At 38.2% G+C, this 20,484-nt stretch overlaps 1 protein-coding gene across 4 annotated transcripts in view; it reads left to right on the top strand.

Moving 5' to 3' along the window:
- Positions 1-20,484, top strand: part of wdr17.L (WD repeat domain 17 L homeolog) — a 66,278-nt gene that overhangs the window by 390 nt on the left and 45,404 nt on the right. For 2 of the 4 annotated variants that reach the window (XM_041589149.1, XM_041589145.1), the window contains exon 1: positions 14,813-15,025. The exons of 1 other annotated variant lie outside the window; for it this stretch is intronic. In XM_041589149.1, the coding sequence (XP_041445083.1) occupies positions 14,975-15,025 (51 nt within the window). In that variant the 5' untranslated portion in view covers positions 14,813-14,974. Of the gene's footprint in view, positions 1-242; positions 304-14,812; positions 15,026-20,484 lie in introns of those variants that run through there. One more of the 4 variants, XM_041589150.1, reaches the window with a different exon arrangement.

The raw sequence follows: 20,484 nt of genomic DNA, 5'->3' as shown, positions 1-20,484 counted from the left end.
CTGAGTTTGGCTCAGCGATTCCCTTGTATTTATACAACATTCAAGTTCCATTGAGAAATGATAATGACCTTAAACGAAGCGCCGTTTAGTGTGTAGCAAATGTGCTGGGAAAATCAACAGCGTGAGTCTTGTGTGATTGGGAGGTTTTAGGTTTGGGTCATGCCAGGCCCAGAGCCACATACTGTACATATGGGACACTGTGTGCCCGACCCCGATTGATCTCTTCTCTCTCTTTGCCACAGGGAAGATTTCAGCACCGGGTCGCTGTCCAACTCCTGCCAATCACTTCCCTTCTCTGTTAAGGTAGGGGCGCCTTCATGTCAGCGCAATATATTCTAATAAAAGCGTTTACTAGTGGATCAAGCAGGATAAACTGCATCTGTCATGATCACACCTTTTTATTATTGTCATCTGGTTTTCATGGGGGAATCGTGCTGTTCCTTCTGGGGGGTTTCAGCTCTAAGTGAGTGCTGGGAGTTGTAGTTTGACAAACAATGCCAATTATTTGAGATCTGATAATACGTATCATTATTCCAGGAGGACAAGTTAATGAAGTTCAGCTGGGTAATCCAGATATTTTGACACTCTAGACTTTAAAGGGGTTGTTCACCTTTAAGGGCACACACTCAGATTCAGGGAGATTTAGTTGGCCGGCGACAAATCTCCTCTTCTTCGGGGCGTTTCGATTTCTGAAGACGCCCAAAGTTGTCTCACGAGGAAACTTTGGGCGACTTTGGAAAATGAAGTGCTCCGAGTGCCATCCCGCCGGTGATTTAGATTCTAGCCGGCGGAAGGCAGTTCGGAGAGATTAGTCGCCCCGAAGAAGAGGAGATTTGTCGCCGGGCAACTAAATCTTCCCGAATCTGAGCGTGTGTCTCTGCCCTAAATTAACTTTTAGCACAGTGTCGGGAAAAAACCCGGTGGGCCCCAGCCCTCACGGGCGCCACTGGCCAGACAGGATCACTAGACATAGGATAGCTGGCGCTCCTGCCCTCCCCCCACCCGATCGAGTAAGAAAGGCTTGAAGCAAGTACTCGCCGGCAGGGAGGGAGCAAAAGAGGGAGCCCGGCGGCGGGCCCTGCCACTGGGAGGGGGAGCTGCCGGAGGCCGTGGCGGGGCCCTGATGTGTCAGCCCTGTTGGGCTCTGACCCCCCGCAGTCCAACCCTGGGCTACTAACACTGTATTTATATGTGATATATTTTCCCTTTAAATGTGCAGGGAAACAGAGTCAGAACTAGGGGCAGGCAGCAGAGATTCTTTTCCTTTTTTTTCAACTCTCTGATATAAGCATTGTAATGTATTGTTATATTTCAATGATCCCATAGCTCATGTCTATTTCATTAAGCACAGACTGTTCCCGTATTTCCTACATTTTATATTCAAGTTCTCTAGCTTGAGAGTAGTCCTATTACACATTTGTTTTGTGTCAGCTGTGGGGGCACACAATAGCCCACTTTGCCCTGTTGATTGTATGTGCCCAGCTGTTCCAACTGATTCATATGCTTGAAATACTGGTTCTTTTTGTGATTACTTTAAATTACATTAAAAAATAAATAAAAATAAAAATCAAAGTCGCCCAGGGGTGCTAACCTGTTAGGTCATTAAATTATTTACTCACATTGTTCCTGGGGCCTTTGCTCCTTTTCAGAAAAAAATATTTCTGGCAATTTAGACAGACGTTATATATAATTTTTCACTTAATGGCTTATTTATCATGGCCCCAGCCACAACATAAGGAGAGTTGAATAAACAACCCCCTGCCCCTCAATTTCTTGTTAAGTTCAAGAAATAACAAAACCAAGAATATTTCTTACTCAAGACAATAGCCAATACAGGTATGGGACCTGTTATCCAGAATGCTCGGTTGTCCAGATTAACGAATCTTTCCATAATTTGGATCTTCATACCTGAAGTCAACTAGAAAAGCATGTAAACATTAAATAAACCCAAAAAGGCTGGTTCTACTTCCAATAAGGATTAATTATATCACATAAAAAATTTTTGGATCAGCACCTAAAGCAAATGGAGAAAGCAAAAATACAGAAACAGAAATATGTTGTAGTAATTTAGGTTATTTCTGGAGCACCCTGTGCTGGAAAAAAGTCACTACTGCGAGTTGCCCTTTAAAAAATACATTTCATTTTTTTTCCGGTTGTGTATATAATTTTTTCAGAGACCTTCACCAAGTTTGGCTAAAATGCCTACTTACAAGATTGTAGTAGAATTAACACATGTAGTAGTGGTCACCAGTATTCTCCCCTTCTCCACAGACCACTGTTAGGTTCCAAGGTAAGGTTACAGAAGTCGCTTAGTATAATACTGTTTTTTTTTTTTTTTAAAAAAAAAATATTTCACTCACATTTATTTCCATGAGTTTTAGTCACATAAACGTAAGTCTTTAGCAGGTGTCACCAGTTGGTTCCCAAAAGAGAAGATTTGCCAGTGTTGCTTTCCCTCGTGGTGTGACTGTGACGTCACTTCCGCCTGACGCATTTCACCAATAAAACCACCCCAATCAGATGGATTACACCCTATTCATGTGGTTTAAAGAAACATCCAGTCTTTTGGAGATTCCCTGTGCTTTTTCTTTGAAGCAGGTGCAGCTCACTCCCCAAGCACTTTAGGGCAGTAGCTTGTAGACAGTCCTTGCTACCAGGGAACTTGCCTCCTTGTGAAAAAACCTTAAGGGGCAAATTCACTAACCTCTTCTAACCAACATCTTCGCTCACATCGCAACACTTCGCCAGGCGTAGATTCGCCAGGACAACGCTAATTTACTAAAATCCGAAGTTGCGTCCAGAGCGCCGAACTCTGGGTAAGTTGCGCTAGCGGTGCTTCGCCAAGCGAAGCGAAGTTATGCTAGTGTTGGCTAATTTGCATACGGCGGGAAGTTAAAGTTGAATGGACGTATATGTTGCAGCAAATACATTACACTACACAAACCCAGGGAACCTTAATAAAATAAAATATTGCCCTACACATGAGCCGAGTGTATAGTTTATGTGCCATTTGTTAGGAAATGTAGGGGGGGGGAGCTCGGGTACCCAAAAAATTTTTACAGACTTTTGCAGCCTATCACCCTGAAAAAGTAAGAGACGCCAGCGTTTTTTGGGACTTAGAAAATTTTTCAACTAAAAATTGAAGAAGCCCTATACATTCCATTACACTTCACCTGGCCTGAGCTGGCGAAGGCAAGTCTGGCGGAACAGGTGACATTGAGTAAACGGCTCATCTAAGTGAATTTGTGAAGCAACGTTCTTTCGCCAGAGCGAAACTTCGCCTGGCGTAAGATTGCGAAGTAGCACTAGAGTCTATCTCCTTTCCTAGCGAAGTTACTCCTGCGCCTATTGGTAAATCAGCGAAGTCCCGAAATGACGTCACGCTTGCGAATTTTCGCTAACGTTAGTCACTTCGCCATTTAGTGAATTTCCCCCTAAGTGTCCAGCAATAAATCCTTATGGCAAATAACACAGGTTGCAACCTGTTATACACAACTGGAAAAAAAAGTTGTCTTTTTAAAAGGGGAACTCGCACCAGTGACTTTTTTCAAACACAGGCTGCTCCAGAAATAACCTAAATTACTACACCACATTTCTATCTCTGTTTTTTTTTTTTTGCTTTCTCTGATGGTTTTAGGTGCTTTTTATGTGACATTTTGTATGAAGTTGAGAGACTGAAAAGGAATGGCAGGAGAGAGCTATTCTGAAGGACTAACTAATCCTAAGGTTTATTAAGGATTAATTATATATTAGTTGGAGCAAGTACAAGGTACTGTTTTATTATAATAGAGAAATTATTATTTAATTATAATGGAGTCTATGGGAGCTTTATGGATAAGGGGTTTCCGGATGATGGATACCATACCTGTACTGGAGTTTATAAAATCAACTGCTGAATTCTTGAGGAGGTAAAAAAATTACATAGAGGTACATGGAGAGAACAGGCAGCTTACTGGAAATTCGGGCAATCTGTGACTGGTAGGTAGATGTGTTTTGTATTGGGCCTGCAACTCTTAATACATTGGTCTGTGTAGGAAAAAGGTATATAGCACAAAATAACCCCTGCATCATTTCAAACATTGTGTGCTACCAACACCCGGGAGCTTGAGCTATACATAATCAGACATAACATATGTAGTAGGTTTATACACATGAACAGAAGTTTGGTGGGTTTTATTGAAAGAGGATTTAAGTTAAACACATGTAAGCTGATTAGTGGCTGGATATGCTGCGTTATAATGTTAGATTGCTGTTCCTTGGCTGCTTTCCTGCTGAATCTATGTCTGTACTGTATATAATACCTTACTGATCTGTTGCACCTTCCATTACCATTATGGATATCACTGAAGAATAAACGGGTCAGTTTTAGATATCCCTGTATACTTGTGCAAATTGCCAATCACATTTGTACCTTGGAGTTTGGAGTTTAACTGTACATGTACTGTATGTAACCACCATTCAGTAAACCTAATTAAATCTAGCAAGCATGACATAAAATAGGGAAGGCAGAATGAGTACATTGAAATTCATATTGTTATTGTATTATAGCCTGAAGTGGAAATACTTTCATACCAGTTGAAAGTGAGTTTGGGGAAATGAGAAAAAAGGGCCTGGTTAACACTAAGCTCTCCACATACAGGGGGGGGGGGGGGGTTTTCCATTGTGCCCTAGGCTCTAATTCACATTAATTTTGCTCAAACATTGCAGCCACTGATAACTTGTTTGAGCTGAAAGCCATAGGTACCTTTACAGGCTGGGTCCTGTAACTCACTATTGCGACACAATACAGAAATATTTGTCATGTACCTGGTCCTGAATTTTTAAGGCAGGTGTTAGTTTTCCTTTAAACAATTTAATTTGCCTGTTTAATATATATACGGCGGAAGAACATAGTGGTGATTTTGCTTTGGTATAGTTACTAGTACTGCAGATAATCCTTTTAAACAATAAATTACTTTAATTTAATTGGGAGCTGTTATCCAGAATGCTTGGGACCTGCGGCTTTCCGGATAATGGATCTTTTCGTAAATTTGGGTCTTCATAACTTATGTCTAAAGGTATGGGAGCTGTTATCCAGAATGCTTGGGATCTGGGGTTTTCCGGATAGGGGATCTTTCCGTAATTTGGATCTTCATACCTGAAGTCTACTAGAAAATCATGTAAACATTAAATAAACCCATTAGGCTGGTTTTGCTTCCAATAAGGATTAATTATACATTAGTTTGGCTCAAGTACAAGGTACTGTTTTATTATTACAGAGAAAAAGGAAATAATTTTTAAAAATCTAGATTAAATCTGGATACAATGGAGGCTGTGGGAGACGCCTATTACACAATTTGGAGGTTTCCGGATAAGGGTTTCTGGATAATGGATCCCATACCTGTACTAGATAATCATATAAACATTGAATAAACCCAATAGACTGTCTTTGCTCCCAATAAGGATTAATTATATCTTAGTTTGGATCATGTACAAGGTACTGATTTATTATTACAAAGAAAAAGGAAATCACTTTTACAAATTTGTATTATTTGAATATAATGAAGTCTATTGTAGACAGGCTTTCGGTAATTTGTAGCTTTCTGGAATCTGGATCACAGGTTTCTGGATAATGGATCCCAAATCTGTACTTAAAAGGTAACTCTAATTGCTTATTATAAATTTGTTATAGAAAGTAAAACATTGATATTGCGTTTCTTTTATCAGCACCAAGCCAATAAATCTTAATATAGATAAGACTAGACTAAGTCTAGACTCTAAACCGACAGCTAAAGAAGGGTGTGTAAATGGTGATTTTAGAGTAGTAGAGATGATTAATTTATGCACACAAACAAATTAATGAATAATAATAGGATACAGTGGTACAACTGGGAGATGTATCCAGGCAACTGAAGAGTCCCGTGTTACCACAAGATGTCTTAGAACCTTGTATATTACAAAACTCACATCTCTATGGAAAATGTTGGTGTTTTACTTATGCTCTATATCCAGCAATACATTTCTGTTTATGGACCAAGCTACATGTGCACAGCGACAGAGTTAGAATGGGGTGTCTGAGTCCTACGAAGACTGCTACTCTAAGGGCCCTCTTTTCCACCTCAATGGCCTCCCCCCGGCAACATCTGCTCCACACCCATGCTGCATAGTGTACCTCTTACCTCCTTCCTCCTCCTTAAAGGAATTGTTCAGTGTAAAACTAAAAACTCAGTAAATAAAGATAGGCTGTGCAAAATAAAAAATGTTTCTAATTTAGTTAGTTAGCCAAAAATGTAATGTATAAAGGCTGGAGTGACTGGATGTCAAATATAATAGCCAGAACACTACTTCCTGCTTTGCAGCTCTCTTGGTTTACACTGATTGGTTACCAGTCAGTAACCAATCAGTGACTTGAGGGGGTGCTACATGGGTCATAACTGTTTGCAGTTAGTTGGGTTAGAAAAGCAGGAAGTAGTGTTCTGTTCTATGTTAGACAGCTGCTCACTCCAGCCTTTATACATTACATTTTTGGCTAACTAATTATATTAGAAACATTTTTCTATTTTGCACCGTTTTTTAATATTACACTGAACTGTTCCTTTAAATTGAGACTGTGAATACATGTTAGAGCTGTGATATAAATTATTTAAACTAAGCTGTGTCTCAGAGGGTAAACTATTGATTTTGTCACTAGGTTGTGTGAAAATAAGTATTCAACCCATTCAAGGCTGTGGATAATAGAATCTATGGTGGAAATATCAGCATATCAGCACAGTAGATTGTCCTGTGCGGTCCCTGTAGGAAGATAACCCTGCTAGACAACTTGTGGTGCTGGTTGTGGCTGCTGTGTCTGGCCAGGCCAGTACTAAAAGGGCCACATAGGTGTCAGTGGCTGGAGAGGGTAACTATTACTTTTTTTTTAATAGAGGGGCACTAGTGATGGGCGAATTTATATGCCAGGCGAGAATTCGCTGCGAATTTGCGCGTCAAATTTTTTTTTTCGAAAAAGCGGACGCCGGCGCCAAAAACGGACGCCGGCGTCGAAAAAACGGGCGCCGGCGTCAAAAACGAGACGCTGGCGCCGTTTCGCGAATTTTACGCCGTTTCGCGAAATTCGCAAATTTTTCGGCGAAACGGCGCAAATTCGCCCATCACTAAGGGGCACTTGTTAATAATTCATCATCCCCTCCCCCCGTGAAACACAGACATACTTGGGTCAGTTTGAACAGAGGCCATTTAAACCACCACTGTGTGTTTATACTGTGCGAAATAACCAGAGTAAACTGACACCAGAATACACACAATTTGCAGATAGGACCCTGACAGACAATCAACTCAAGACCTCAAGGGAAGTTCTGGTAACCACAGTTTCAGTAGTGTCTAGTAATAGAGTAGTGCAAAATTAGAAACCTTGATGTAATTTGCCATGTTTTTTAACCCACAGTGCAAAATTTTCCCTAAAACTTCTAGTGTAATTGTGGGTGGAGTTTAGTGAACGGCGAGTATTTGGGTGCAACTTGGGCCTGAAAAGTAATGGTGGCATTTGGATGGGAAACTGGAATGCATTAATACACACCCTTCTCTTGTGTGGGATTTGAATGATGTATAATTTAGTGCACCAAAGGAGTCCTGTACATACAGGTATGGGACTTGTTATCCAGAGTGCTCGGGACCTGGGGTTTTACGGATAACGGATCTTTACATAATTTGGATCTTTATACAGTACCTTATGTCTGCTACAAAACCATGTAAACATAAAATAAACCCAATAGGCTGGTTTTGCTTCCAATAAGGATTACAGTAATTATATCTTAGTCGGAATCAAGTACAAGGTACTGTTTTATTATTATAGAGAAACAGGAAATCATTTTACAAAAATTGGATTATTTAGATAAAATGGAGTCTATGAGAGATGGCCTTTCCGTAATTTGGAGCTTTCTGGATAACAGGTCTCAGGATAACAGATCCCATACCTGTACCAGCTGGTTAAGGCTGTGCTGCGCTTTACATGCCATTCATAGGAGATGGTGCAACAGTCACGCAGGCACTAGATGCATGAAGTATAGACTACTGTATACTCTTTATTTGTGGCATCTTAATGGAGGCCATTGTGGGTCCATTTTAGTGTCTTGCATTGTGCTGAAATAATTTCAATGAGTCCTCGTATGATAGTTCTACCTGTGTGTCACTTTTCATACAAATTACTCATTTTTGGTAATTATGTGATCTGAATTAATTCCATCTCAGTGTTTTGTAATGAGTAATGGCTTCTAAATCTTGTAAACAAGGAACTAAAAATACACACTGCAGGTTCCACTCAGTGGGTTCCAACTGAGACACTGAGTTATTACTCCCAATCTCTGCTGCTCTGTTTTTGACCCCACACTCTTCATATTCTGCCCTAGATGTCTAATGAATGGCACTCACTTTTGTATCGAGCTACTCTGGATCTTTTCACTGTGTACTGTACCTGGTTAAAGGGTTTGTTTACCTTTAAATTAACTTTTAGTGTGATTTAGAGAGTGAGACTGGAATATGAATAGGAGAAGCCTGAATAGAAAGATGAGTAATGAAAAAAGCAATGCCTATAAATGTGTAGCTTTACAAATACAGAGCATTTGTTTTTAGATGGGGTCAGTGACCCCCATTTGAAAGCTGGAGAGAGCTAGAAGAAAAAAGGCAAATAATTAAAAAAACTATAAAAAATAAATAATGAAGACCATCTGAATAGTAGCTTAGAATAGGTTGTTCTATAACTTAACTTAAAGGCGAAGCATCCATTTACAGATTGCCCCATGTCATGGTGCTATAGAAACTCAACCTGTTCTAAGCTAAATTAATTTGCCAAAATTCATCTCCATTGCATAAACCTTTTACTTTTTAAATGTAACCACCCATGTCACTGCCTAGGAGCCATCATTGTTGTTTAAAAGGAGTCCTCAATTGGAGTGAAAGAAAATGTAACTCTACACAATTGGATCTTTCATCTCGGGATCTTTTCCAGATAAAGGATCTTTCTGTAATTTGGATCACCGTATTGCTAAAAAATTATTTAAACAATTAATAAAACTAATAGGATTGTTTTGCCGCCAATATGGATTCATGCAGCTTAGTTCCCGTAAAGTAAAAACTACTGTTATATCATTACAGAGAAAAAATAAATACCAAATTGCTAAATTTGAAGGAAATGTGAATCCTCATTAGTGCAATATTGCTCAAAGTTCAGTTCTGAGCACTTGTGGATAGTGATGGGCGAATTTGCGCCGTTTCGCTTCGCCGAAAAATTTGCAGCGAATTTGCGCGATTCGCCGCCAGCGAATAAATTCGTGAAACGCCCGCGAAAATTCGCGTTAATTTTTTTCGAAAAACGGGCGCCGGCGGCAAAAACGGGCGCCGGCGGCAAAAACGAGACGCCGGTGCCCGTTTTTGACGCCGGCGCCCATTTTTGACGCTGGAGTCCGCTTTTCGAAAAAAATTAACGCAAATTTTCGCGGGCGTTTCGCGAATTTATTCGCTGGCGGCGAATCGTGCAAATTCGCCGCGAATTCGCGCCTGGCGAATAAATTCACCCATCACTACTTGTGGAATTTTAATGCATTTTTTTTTTTTAGTTTTAAAAGGAGAACTAAACCCTAAAAATGAATATAGCTAAAACTGCCATATTTTATATACTGAACTGATTGCACCAGCGTAAAGTTTCAGCTTGTCAATAGCAGCAATGATCCAGGACTTCAAACTTGTTACAGAGGGTCACCATCTTGGAAAGTTTCTGCAACACTCACATGCTCAGTGGGCTCTGAGCAGCTGTTGAGAAGTCCTATAGGCTGATGCTACAGGGCTGATGTTAGTTGCACTGGTATCTGTACTACCGTGTAGTAATTACCTGTATTAATTACTAATCAGCCTTATACTGTGACATTTATATTCTATATATACAGTATATTGCTAGTTGGTCCCTAAGCTCAGTAAGTGACAGCATCACAGCGCATGTGCAGTGAATCAGCAGAAAAGAAGATGGGGAGTTACTGGCGTGTATTTGGAGACACAGATTAGAGACACTGCTGGCTGATAAAGAAGCCAAAAACATAATGTACAAGATTTCTAGCTTAAGCTTCTCCTTTAAGGTATGAGCACATTTTGTGCAACTGATTTTGAAACAGCGTCAATTGCTGTTTAGTATGATGATAATTGGTTTTAATTTTATTTTTAATTTGTGGTTTTTGAGTTATTCTGAGGCAAATGGTTTTCATTTTTTTATTTGTGGTTATTTAGCTTTTTTTTCAGCAGCCCTCCAGTTTGCAAGTTCAGCAATCGTGTTGCTAGGTTCCAAATTACCCTAGCAACCATGCATTGCTTTGAATAAGAGACTGAAATATGAATAGGGAAGGGTTTGAATTGAAAGATGAGTAAAAAAAAAGTAGCAATAAAATGACATTCATATCCTTACAGAGCGTTTGTTCTTTAGATGGGGGTCGGTGACCCCAATTTGAAAGCAGGAAAGGGTAAAGAGGCAGCAAAGAATTAAAATAAATATATATAATGAAGACCAATTGAAGCGTTGCTTAGAATTGTCCATTCCATAACGTACCAATAGTTAACTTAAAGGTGAACTACATGTGATATTGTTCTGTTTAGAAAATGAATTTGTGAGCAGAGAAGATTCACCTGATGTTTATCTGGTTTGCCCTTTAATAAAACATAGTCACAACTTCCTAGTAAAGGGGCTAGTAATTACAATTAATAATGGCTTGAAAAAAGTTCTTTCTCATTACTATTCCAGAATCCAGAACTTGTATAAGTATATATATATGGATCAGTCCATTTAGGGAACATTGGATCTGGTTATGTAAGAACCCCAAACAATTTTGTTCTGTAATTCTTTCAGCAAAGCCAAATATAGATCCATTTAAGGAACATTGGATCTGGTTATGTAAGAAGCCCAAACATTTTGCTCATTAATTATTTCAGCAATGCTAAATATAGAGATACAAAGAAATATAGGGTTTACTTGAGAGGCTGGTTTGTTGAATATCTCTGATTCGCATTATTACCTTGGAAACAACGCTTTGAAGTGAAGTTTTCTATTTTCAGAAACTCTTTCTTATAAAAGGTTGTGTCAAAAGGAAGGAAGAGCTGCACAGGAGCCCTCGGGTTTTTATCATAAAATCCTTTATATATTATCTGCCTATCTGCCATGTAACATGTAGCTTTATGTTAGGGATGTACCAAAGCCATGATTCTGTTTATTTCCATTACCATTTGCAACATCTAGTTTATAGACTTTATTATAGACGTTACTAATAAATGTTGAGTTGTACCAGAAAGTGATTTTTAAAATAAGACTGAGCCATTATTATAGAGCAGGATTAATTAAAGGGATTGTTATAAAGAACTTTTAGCATGGCATAGACAGCATTGTGCAATTGGTCATCTTTTTTCAAGGTTTTTTTTTTTCCAACTATTTTTTGATCTGCAGGTCTCAGGTTTGTAATTTAAAGAGAAACCATTGATATTATACAAGACAATTCAGTTTGCCAGTTTTTATTTTATATATTTTTGTATGTATTGTAAATATACAAATATATATAAATATATTTGTATATATTTAGATATATTTATATTTATATATTGTATATATTTAAATGTCAGGCAATTAAGGGGGACTTTTTTGGTACGGGCGTTTAGTTCTCCTTTAAGGGGGCAGATTAATCAAAATGTGACTTTAGAACTTAATAAATAAAAACTCAGCCACCTTCTCTTCATTCCTATGGGATTTTTAGAATTGTATTTATCAATAGGTGAAAGTTAGAAACCATTTGCTAAGTACGATTTTAAAAATATCATAGGAATGAATAGAACGTGGCTGAGTGGCTGAGCAGGTTATATGTTAATATCTAGTTCTAACACTTGTTCAGCTCTTGTTCTTCCCAGGCTGTGGGTAATTTGTCATCATTTTCAACTAAATGTATGTTAGAAGTAATTATCCTTTAATTACTGGATTTTACATCTGCAGAACAAAATCAGCATTGGAATCCCTTTCAATTTAACACTGAAATTCAGACTTAAATAATTGATTTTCTTGGGTTTGAGTCATCTAAATGTAAATGTTAGGCCTCCTTTTTATTATGTGACATCTATACATGTTTGCACATACCATGTATTTATCCATATTGTCTCTGTGGTACTAGAATGTCTACATAGATAGAATCAATCATATACTGAGCTGAGATTTGTCAGTCCATTCTATTGGTCTTAACCTAGTGCTTTAATAGACAAGATATATATAGAGAGAGAGAGAGAGAGAGAGAGAGAGAGAGAGAGAGATACTGGTACCAATAAAAATAGTCTGTTAGATAAACAAAATGGACAGTTTGTAGAAGAGGCAGCAGTAATTTAGGCCAATTTAAATGCAATGAAAAATAAATCTATAAATCTATAATAACATTATCTTTAAATGCTATTTATAGTTTTTCCATAAAGGTATCTGCCTGATGATTTTACATTACCTTTCTTACCCCCTTTTTTCCCTATGAGGGGGCAGCCATATCTGTGCAGCAGGAGTCTTTTAGCTTTAGAAACAATAAGGAGGTTCTTTACTAAACTCCGAATGCAAAAATCATGAAAAATTCGTGATTTTTTTTTTTTTTATAAAATCTGACTTTGAAAAAATTACAAATTTTTCGGAATTTATTAAAGGAGGAGGGAAAAGTCCGAATCTGAAAATCCGGCATCTCAGACCTGTCGAGGTTGTATATAAATTAATGGGAGAAGTGCCAATGATTTTTTGATGTGCTCTGGGTTTCGGGCAACACCCTGAAGTTTTCGGGTGAAAATTACGAAAAAATCTTGAAAATCGAATGAAAAAGTCCGAAAAATTCGTGAAAATCAGATTTGTTCCCGCAAAGCAAATGCTGCAAAAAGCCTTAAGCCGAAAAACCGCCATCTCAAACTAGTCGAAGTCATGTATAAGTCAATGGCAGATGTCCTTATCCCAATTTGAAGATATTGTGGATTGCGCTGAGTTTAGGCAACAACCCAATAAAAATCAAGTGATTTGTGAAAAAAATCTCAAAAAATCATACGATTTGTGTTTTCGATCAATTTTATCGAGTTTTTTCCCAATCCTATTTATTTGAGTTATTTCAATGATAAATAAGGCAAAATCATGGATGGTACCGTATATACCCGAGTATAAGCCGAGTTTTTCAGCATCAAAAATGTGCTGAAAAAGTCTACCTCGGCTTATACTCGGGTCAGTGGTACCCGACCCGAGTAGCTGAGATTGCAGTCACTTTTAATCATTCCTATACCAACAGTACACTTGGGGAGAGACTGCAATATCCCACAATGCCCTCTGTTGGTTATATGAAAGAATAACAGTGACTGCAATATCACACAGCGCCATCTGTTGGTTATATGAAAGAATAACAGTGACTGCAATATCACACAGCGCCATCTGTTGGTTGTATGAAAGAATAACAGTGCGCCCTCTGTTGGTTATATGAAAGATTAACAGTGACTGCAATATCACACAGCACCCTCTGTTGGTTATATGAAAGAATAACAGTGCGCCCTCTGTTGGTTATATGAAAGAATAACAGTGACTGCAATATCACACAGCACCCTCTGTTGGCTATATGAAAGAATAACAGTGACTGCAATATCACACAGTGCCCTCTGTTAGTTATATGAAAGATTAACAGTGACTGCAATATCACACAGCACCCTCTGTTGGTTATATGAAAGAATAACAGTGACTGCAATATCACACAGCGCCCTCTGTTGGTTATACGAAAGATTAACAGTGATGGCAATATCAAACAGCACCCTCTGCACATGGTAGTGGGACAATGCACACAGTAATTCTCTGTCACCATCAACTTTGCAAAGAAGTCCGGTTGATCGCTGGGGGGGTCGCTTTGGCAGAATGTGCGCTGCTGGGAGACAGGGCTGTAGTTGTGTCTAGGCTTATACTAGAGTCAATACGTTTTCCCAGTTTTCGTAGGTAAAATTAGGTACCTCGGCTTATACTCGGGTCGGCTTATACTCAAGTATATACGGTAGTTTAGTCGAACTTTTATTATTTCAAAATGAGATAAAATCGGATTCGATTTTTAAAATCAGATGGAGGTGAAATTAAGGAAAGAACCCTTATATGGAAAACTCCAGGGCCTTATTATTCTGCATAACAGGTCCCATACCTGTATATAACTAGTGGGAAAGCCCTTGGTCAAATGCTTCTTTAAGGAGAGACATTAGCAAAATTCATACAAATACATTTTAAGTCATTGGTCAAAAATGAAACTATTTTCTAAAGCCTATGAAATAATTGCCTATGGGGCATACTAATCCAATCTGTCATCTTACATCATTAGATATACTGTAGGTACATGTTTCAATTGCCACCCATCATCCAAAATATCTTTTTTTTTCCCATGAGCAATGCCTACAATGTTATATTAGGTGTCTTTCTAGGTTTCTAAGTTCACTTTATATTGTTAGTGATCAGTTAAATGCCCCCTCAGGCAGCGAAGAAGTTAAAAGACCAATAGAATCAATTAAAATCACCCATTTCCATCTAACAGATACATACAACCAAACATATATGTATATATATATATATGTATGTTTATCTCACATTTCACGTAGTAACCTGGAGAATGTAAATTTGGGATTTGATTATGTATGATGTATATATCCCCCCAGCTTCTTATTTTATCGCTACTGTGTAAAGTGTTTGCACATGTGCATTTAGGTTAAAAGACAATGCAGAATTAGCCCTATTAGACAGTTCAGTTGCCAGGCTACTGACAGTGCGGTGTATATGTGCTGCCTGACACAATGCTCAGGCTTTTCTCCTGTATCCTTTAGGAAGTCTGCATTATTCAGAGAGCTGGCAGTCTTCCTCCATCCCTTTAGTGAGCTATATTTGTATCTGTGTGTGTGTGCTGAAAAGAATCCAGGGATACATCAGTTCTTGAGTCGGGAAAGATCTGGAATGGACATGGAAATCCTTAAATGGTTCACAAAATATGATACGTATGTGAAGGTAGGGTTATCTAAGAGATGTCTAGCAATGTATAGTGCCTGGATCTCAATGGATGCTTTTTTTTTTGACATTTCTCTTTATATTGCCAGCATTTTATATTATTTTATTAAGGACTTTTAGGGGGTTCTTCTTGGAATGTGTTGTATGTAAAGCCATCATGGGGGGGGGGGTTCTCTCGTTTGCTGAGGGTAAAGCGTAGCTACAAAGGGAAATGCTTATTCTGCTTTCTCCTATCTCCGTGGAAACAGAGATATTCTTTGATTTTAGCTGCTGTTGCAATGGGATCGTTTTACTACGACCTGAACCTCCCAGATATGCGTGTCTATCTGTAGAAAGTATGAAGGATTGAGCACAAAATGGGCACACGATAAAAAAGGCACCATTAGATAATAAGTTAAAGGTGAGCGGCAGAAGAAGGTGCAGTGATGTATTACTGATGGGTTTCTGAGCTTCTTTGTCAACTCCTGTGCTGCCATTTTGCTCAGTGAGTGAATGGTTTCTTCCTATTACAATTGTCAGGGAAACTTAGATGTGAGGGGAATGTACATGCAGGGTATGTATCAGGAGAAGGTACAGCCCATGTGCTTGGATTGTTGTTTGCCTATATAACGTGCATTTGTAGCACCCGGAGTGTGTCCGTGTATTATGCTGTATTGCTTTGGATGCCCTGTAGCAAGTGTCAGTATAATGTCCCCTCCAGCAGCTGGAGAACTCACACACAACCATAATACTAAGTCTGCATCCATCTGCTAATGATGGGAGTTGTAGTTGGACAGCAGCAATGAAGTAGAATTTTACAGCTGTACAGCATATTTTATCTATGTTGAAATTAACACAATTTTAATTTCACACTGCAGAAATGGGAAAAAGTATTAATGGCTGACTTACATTTGTCACCCCTTCTAGCTGATAGGGGAACAAGGCGGGGTGACCACTGGGATTCATCATCATAGCTTGCTGGAAAGTTTGGGAGCAGAGCAGCATGTGTTCAGCTGGAGTAGGGATTCTTAAAGGGGTTGTTCACTTTTAGTATGATGTAGAGAGTGATATTCTGAGACAATTTGCAATTGCTTTTAATTTTTTATTATTTGTGGTTTTTGCGTTATGTAGCTTTTTATTTAGCAGCTCTTCAGATTGCATTATATACAATCTGACAGCTAGGGTCCAAATTCCCCAGCAACCATGCATTGCTTTGAATATGAGACTGGAATATGAATAGGAGTGGATCTTACTAGAGAGATGAGAAATAAAAATTAGCAATATCAATATCAAATATGTAGCCTTACAGAGCATTTGCTTTTTAGATGGGGTCAGCGACGCCCATTTGAAAGCTGGAAAGAGTCAGAAAAAAAGGGCAAATAATTATAGAACTATAAAAAATAAATAATGAATGTAAAAGTGGTCATTCTATTACATACTAAAAGTTTACTTAAAGGACATGTAAAGCCTACATTTTCCTTCCATGTATGTAAGTTGGGCACATCTTCCCCACCAAAATGGCATTATTTTTACTGCATAAATACCCTCCATTTTCCAGTGCCATCACATTTTTCTAAAACAAATAGCAGGGGCCATTTTCCTCTGACACATCATCAGTGCATTTACATCTGCCAACAGCACATATGTGATGTAAAGTGGATGCAATTGAAGAAGGCAGGCTAAACAGGCATAATTCACTATGATGACAAGTCCTGCTTGGATTGAGAACTGTAATGTTTAAGCCAAGCTCAAGAGAGGGTTAAGATTTAAAAATAGGAGCAGACAGCTAGAGCAGAGTTTCTATGGGAACAGCAATGCCATCTCTTCATTGGCTGCTAGACTGGAGGGTGTGTTTATTAAGATCTGAGCATGCTCATGAGCCAACAGCCAAAAGAAATTCCAGAGGGAGGGGGATGAGTGGGTTAGAGGAGTTGAAGGAATCTTGGGTGATTAAGGGGATGCTGCAGCCTTACCGTTAACCTTTGAACAACCAAAGTGGCAGGTATTTAGAGATTTCAAAGAGGCTCCTCAGTGATAACATTTTTGTGTGGGGGGTTTACATGTCCTTTAAAGGTGAACCACCTCTTTAACCCATGGGCCAGGATGCAAAAATAGGTCTCCATGCTGATTAGGGCAGGCCCTGCCATTGTCCCCTTTCATAAAGCAAAGTTGCATGATGTGTGGGAAAGGCATAGTTATATAAAGTCTTGTTACTTTTATTGCTACAGGTATGGCATCCGTTATCCGGAAACCCGAATTACAGGATGGCTATCTCCCTTATATTCCATTTATCCTAATAATTCAAATTTTTAAAAATGATTTCCTTTTTCTCTGTAATAATAAAACATTACCTTGTACTTGATCCACTCTAAACTAATATTAATCCTTATTGGAGACAAAATCAGCCTATTTCAAATGATTGACCAGTAGAATTAAGATATGAAGATCCAGATTACAGAAAGATCCATTATCGGGAATACCCCAGGTCCCAACCATTCTGGATAATAGGTCCCAAACCTGCACCAGTAGACAATTACCATTATGGTTTAAATAATTGAAAGCCTTACAGTTTTAGTAGAACTACCATTCCCATCATTCCTAACTAACACTTATAGGTTCAAAGGGAGGATAACCCTGATCTCGCCTAAGCAAATCTGATATTTTGTTCTTGAATTCTTGCCACCCCCTGCCCTTGTCCAGTGCGCTTTTCAGTCTTCAGCATACAGCACTAGAAAGAAATTGAAATTCATCTGAGTAGCTTAAAGCGGCATTAGTACTACTTCAGCTGCTTACTGATGTGCAGCCCAATAATTATATTCCACTTTGAGCACCAACCTGAACATGTGTGAAGGAATCGATTGCACACAGAGATGCTGCAGTAGCTATGGGATCATAGAGTACAGCATCCTAAGCACAGGCATGTGGGATCAAATGCAGATAGAATTTATTTATTATCATATAATACACAAAAGTCATGAATATCTTGTAAATTATATCCTTATAAACGGTGAGTAGTGATGTCATCAGTTATAAACGGTGAGTAGTGATGTAATTTCTGTCACATGACTCACTAAAATTTGTGTATTATAATTAATAAAGTACCCCCAGTTGAAAAATATGAGGATATTATAAGTTACCTCGGAGTTCCATGACCTGTATAAAAACACTCGGCCTTCGGCCTCGTGTTTTTATATGGTCATGAAACTCCTCGGTAACTTATAATATCCTTATATTTTACAAGAGGGGGTACTTTATTCACTATATATATATATATAAATGTGAAGTAGATGCCGGCACTCACGAAAAATAAGTCATTGTTGCCTGGGTGCAGTTCCACCAAAATCATGAGTGTATATTCGCTAAAGTAGCCGCTCTCACAGGGCTTATGGCTTACCTCCCAACATTTTGGAAATAAAAAGAGGGACAAAAAAGTTGCCAAAATTTTTGGACCACGTCCTTTTTTGTGGCCACACCCCCTAATTATCATTTTCCTGTTAAACAATTTGGCAGGATTGTGAAAGTTTGAGCACATTTCTGTGTTTTTTTTCCAGTTATTACAGTTTTGCTAATGAAGGTGAATTGCCCTTTAAGCTGTGAGTCACAGTTTCCCCAAGAGACCTGTTATCTTATATTGTTACAATTACTTAGTTGCTTATCTGAAATTGTTACAAAAGTTTCCAAGTGCACCTGGTGGCTGTTCTGGGCTCTCTGCCAAAAGCCAATCAAGTTAGAAACATTGTTTCTTTTTCTGGCTGTTCAGTGCAGAGAAAAACGTGACTTTCCAGTACAAATGAGGGACTGCAGGTTGAGCTGTCAAAAGAGGGACTGCCCCTCTAAAAATGGGACAGTTGGGAGGTATGTTATGGTGTAAAAAAGTTTTTATTGTAGGTGAAAAACTGACATTAGCAGCCGCACTCTGCTCCGGATCTGTTCGTCTAATGGTTGGTGCTGGATCAAAAGTTTGTATTCATAGACTCTCACATAGAACCGCACTCCAAATCGTTTAGATGAATAAAGTCACATTTATTTTGTGTCCAAAGTTTCCGAGCCTGCTCTTACCCAGACTGGATATGCTTACATCTGCAACATAGCTGCAACATACAAAAGTACATCTTCTTTATTCATACGCCCAACCCTGTCGACCTATTGGATTACTTCTGGGTCACTCTGACAAAAGAAACCCAGGTTTTCTGTTTGGACACAACTAAAACCTATTGTATCAGTAGCCTAATTGGCCCCAGCATGATGACAGTTTGATCAAAATCAGACAGTTACTTAAACATATCATAATCGTGGCCAGCTTTACTTAAGGGGTTGTTCATTCATCAAAGGTCAAATTTTGAATTTATGTGAGTTTTTTTTATGAAATAAACTAGAAATGGGAGGTTATTTAATAAAAGAAAATTTAATATATTAAACTCAAACTAATATTACCGACCTGAAAACTCAAATCGATTTCCAGTCAAATTATACTAAACTCGAATTTGTTTTTTTTCTCCGAAAAAACCTTTAATGTCAGGAAGGCTAAAAACATCTTCAAATAGGTCACTGGACCTCTCCCATTGACTTTTATATGAACTTGCCAGGTTTTAGGTGGCGAATAGTCGAATTCGAATTGTTCCAAGGGTCAAGGTTTGTTAAAATTCAAAGCGTTTGGATTATTCCCAATTTAAAAATTTTGTCCAAAACAAAGAATTCGAAAATTCCAATTCATATTTACTATTCAACCCTTAATCAATCTCTGCAAAGAGTGATATTCTGAGACAATTTGCAATTGGTTTTCATTTTATTATTTGTGGTTTTTGAGTTATTTAGCTTTTTATTCAAATGTCAGGCAAAAGAAAGTTACTTTTTTTAACTTGTCTTTTTTCCTGACTGTAGCCATAATGACAGGCAAGTGGGACAGTTGTATAAAATGCATTACACTAGGGGGGTTATTTATCAAAGTCTGAATTTATCTCAATATTTTCTGAAAAAAACCAAAATCCACATGGGTTTTTTGGGCTTATTTATTAATACAGTTTCCCAAAAATGTTGTTTGCGGGAAAAAATCTGGAAAAAACGTGAAAAATCAGATTTTCGCGAGTTTTTTGAATTTTTCACCCGAAAACTTCGGGGTATTGCCAAAAACCTAGCGCACATCAAAAAATCATTGGGACTTCTCCCATTGACTTATATGTAACCTCGACAGGTCTGAGATGCCGGATTCAGTCAGATTCTGACTTTTCCATCCTCTGGGTTTAACAAAGTCTGATTTTATTTAAAAAAAAAATCACATCATTTTCGTGATTTTTGCATTCGGAGTTTAGTAACTAACCTACTAGAAGTTTAAAGACCGAAAACGTCAAAAGTGCTTAGAAGAGCAATTTTACATTCATTTGTTTTCAGAGTTTATATTTCTTTAAATATGTTTTAAACCCAAATATAACCTTTTGTTGAATTTATTCTGTACAACTTCACACTAGATATTCTTATATATA

Source organism: Xenopus laevis, chromosome 1L (assembly GCF_017654675.1).
Source record: "Xenopus laevis strain J_2021 chromosome 1L, Xenopus_laevis_v10.1, whole genome shotgun sequence".
Lineage (NCBI taxonomy): Eukaryota > Metazoa > Chordata > Amphibia > Anura > Pipidae > Xenopus > Xenopus laevis.
This window is presented reverse-complemented; position numbering and strand designations above follow the sequence as displayed.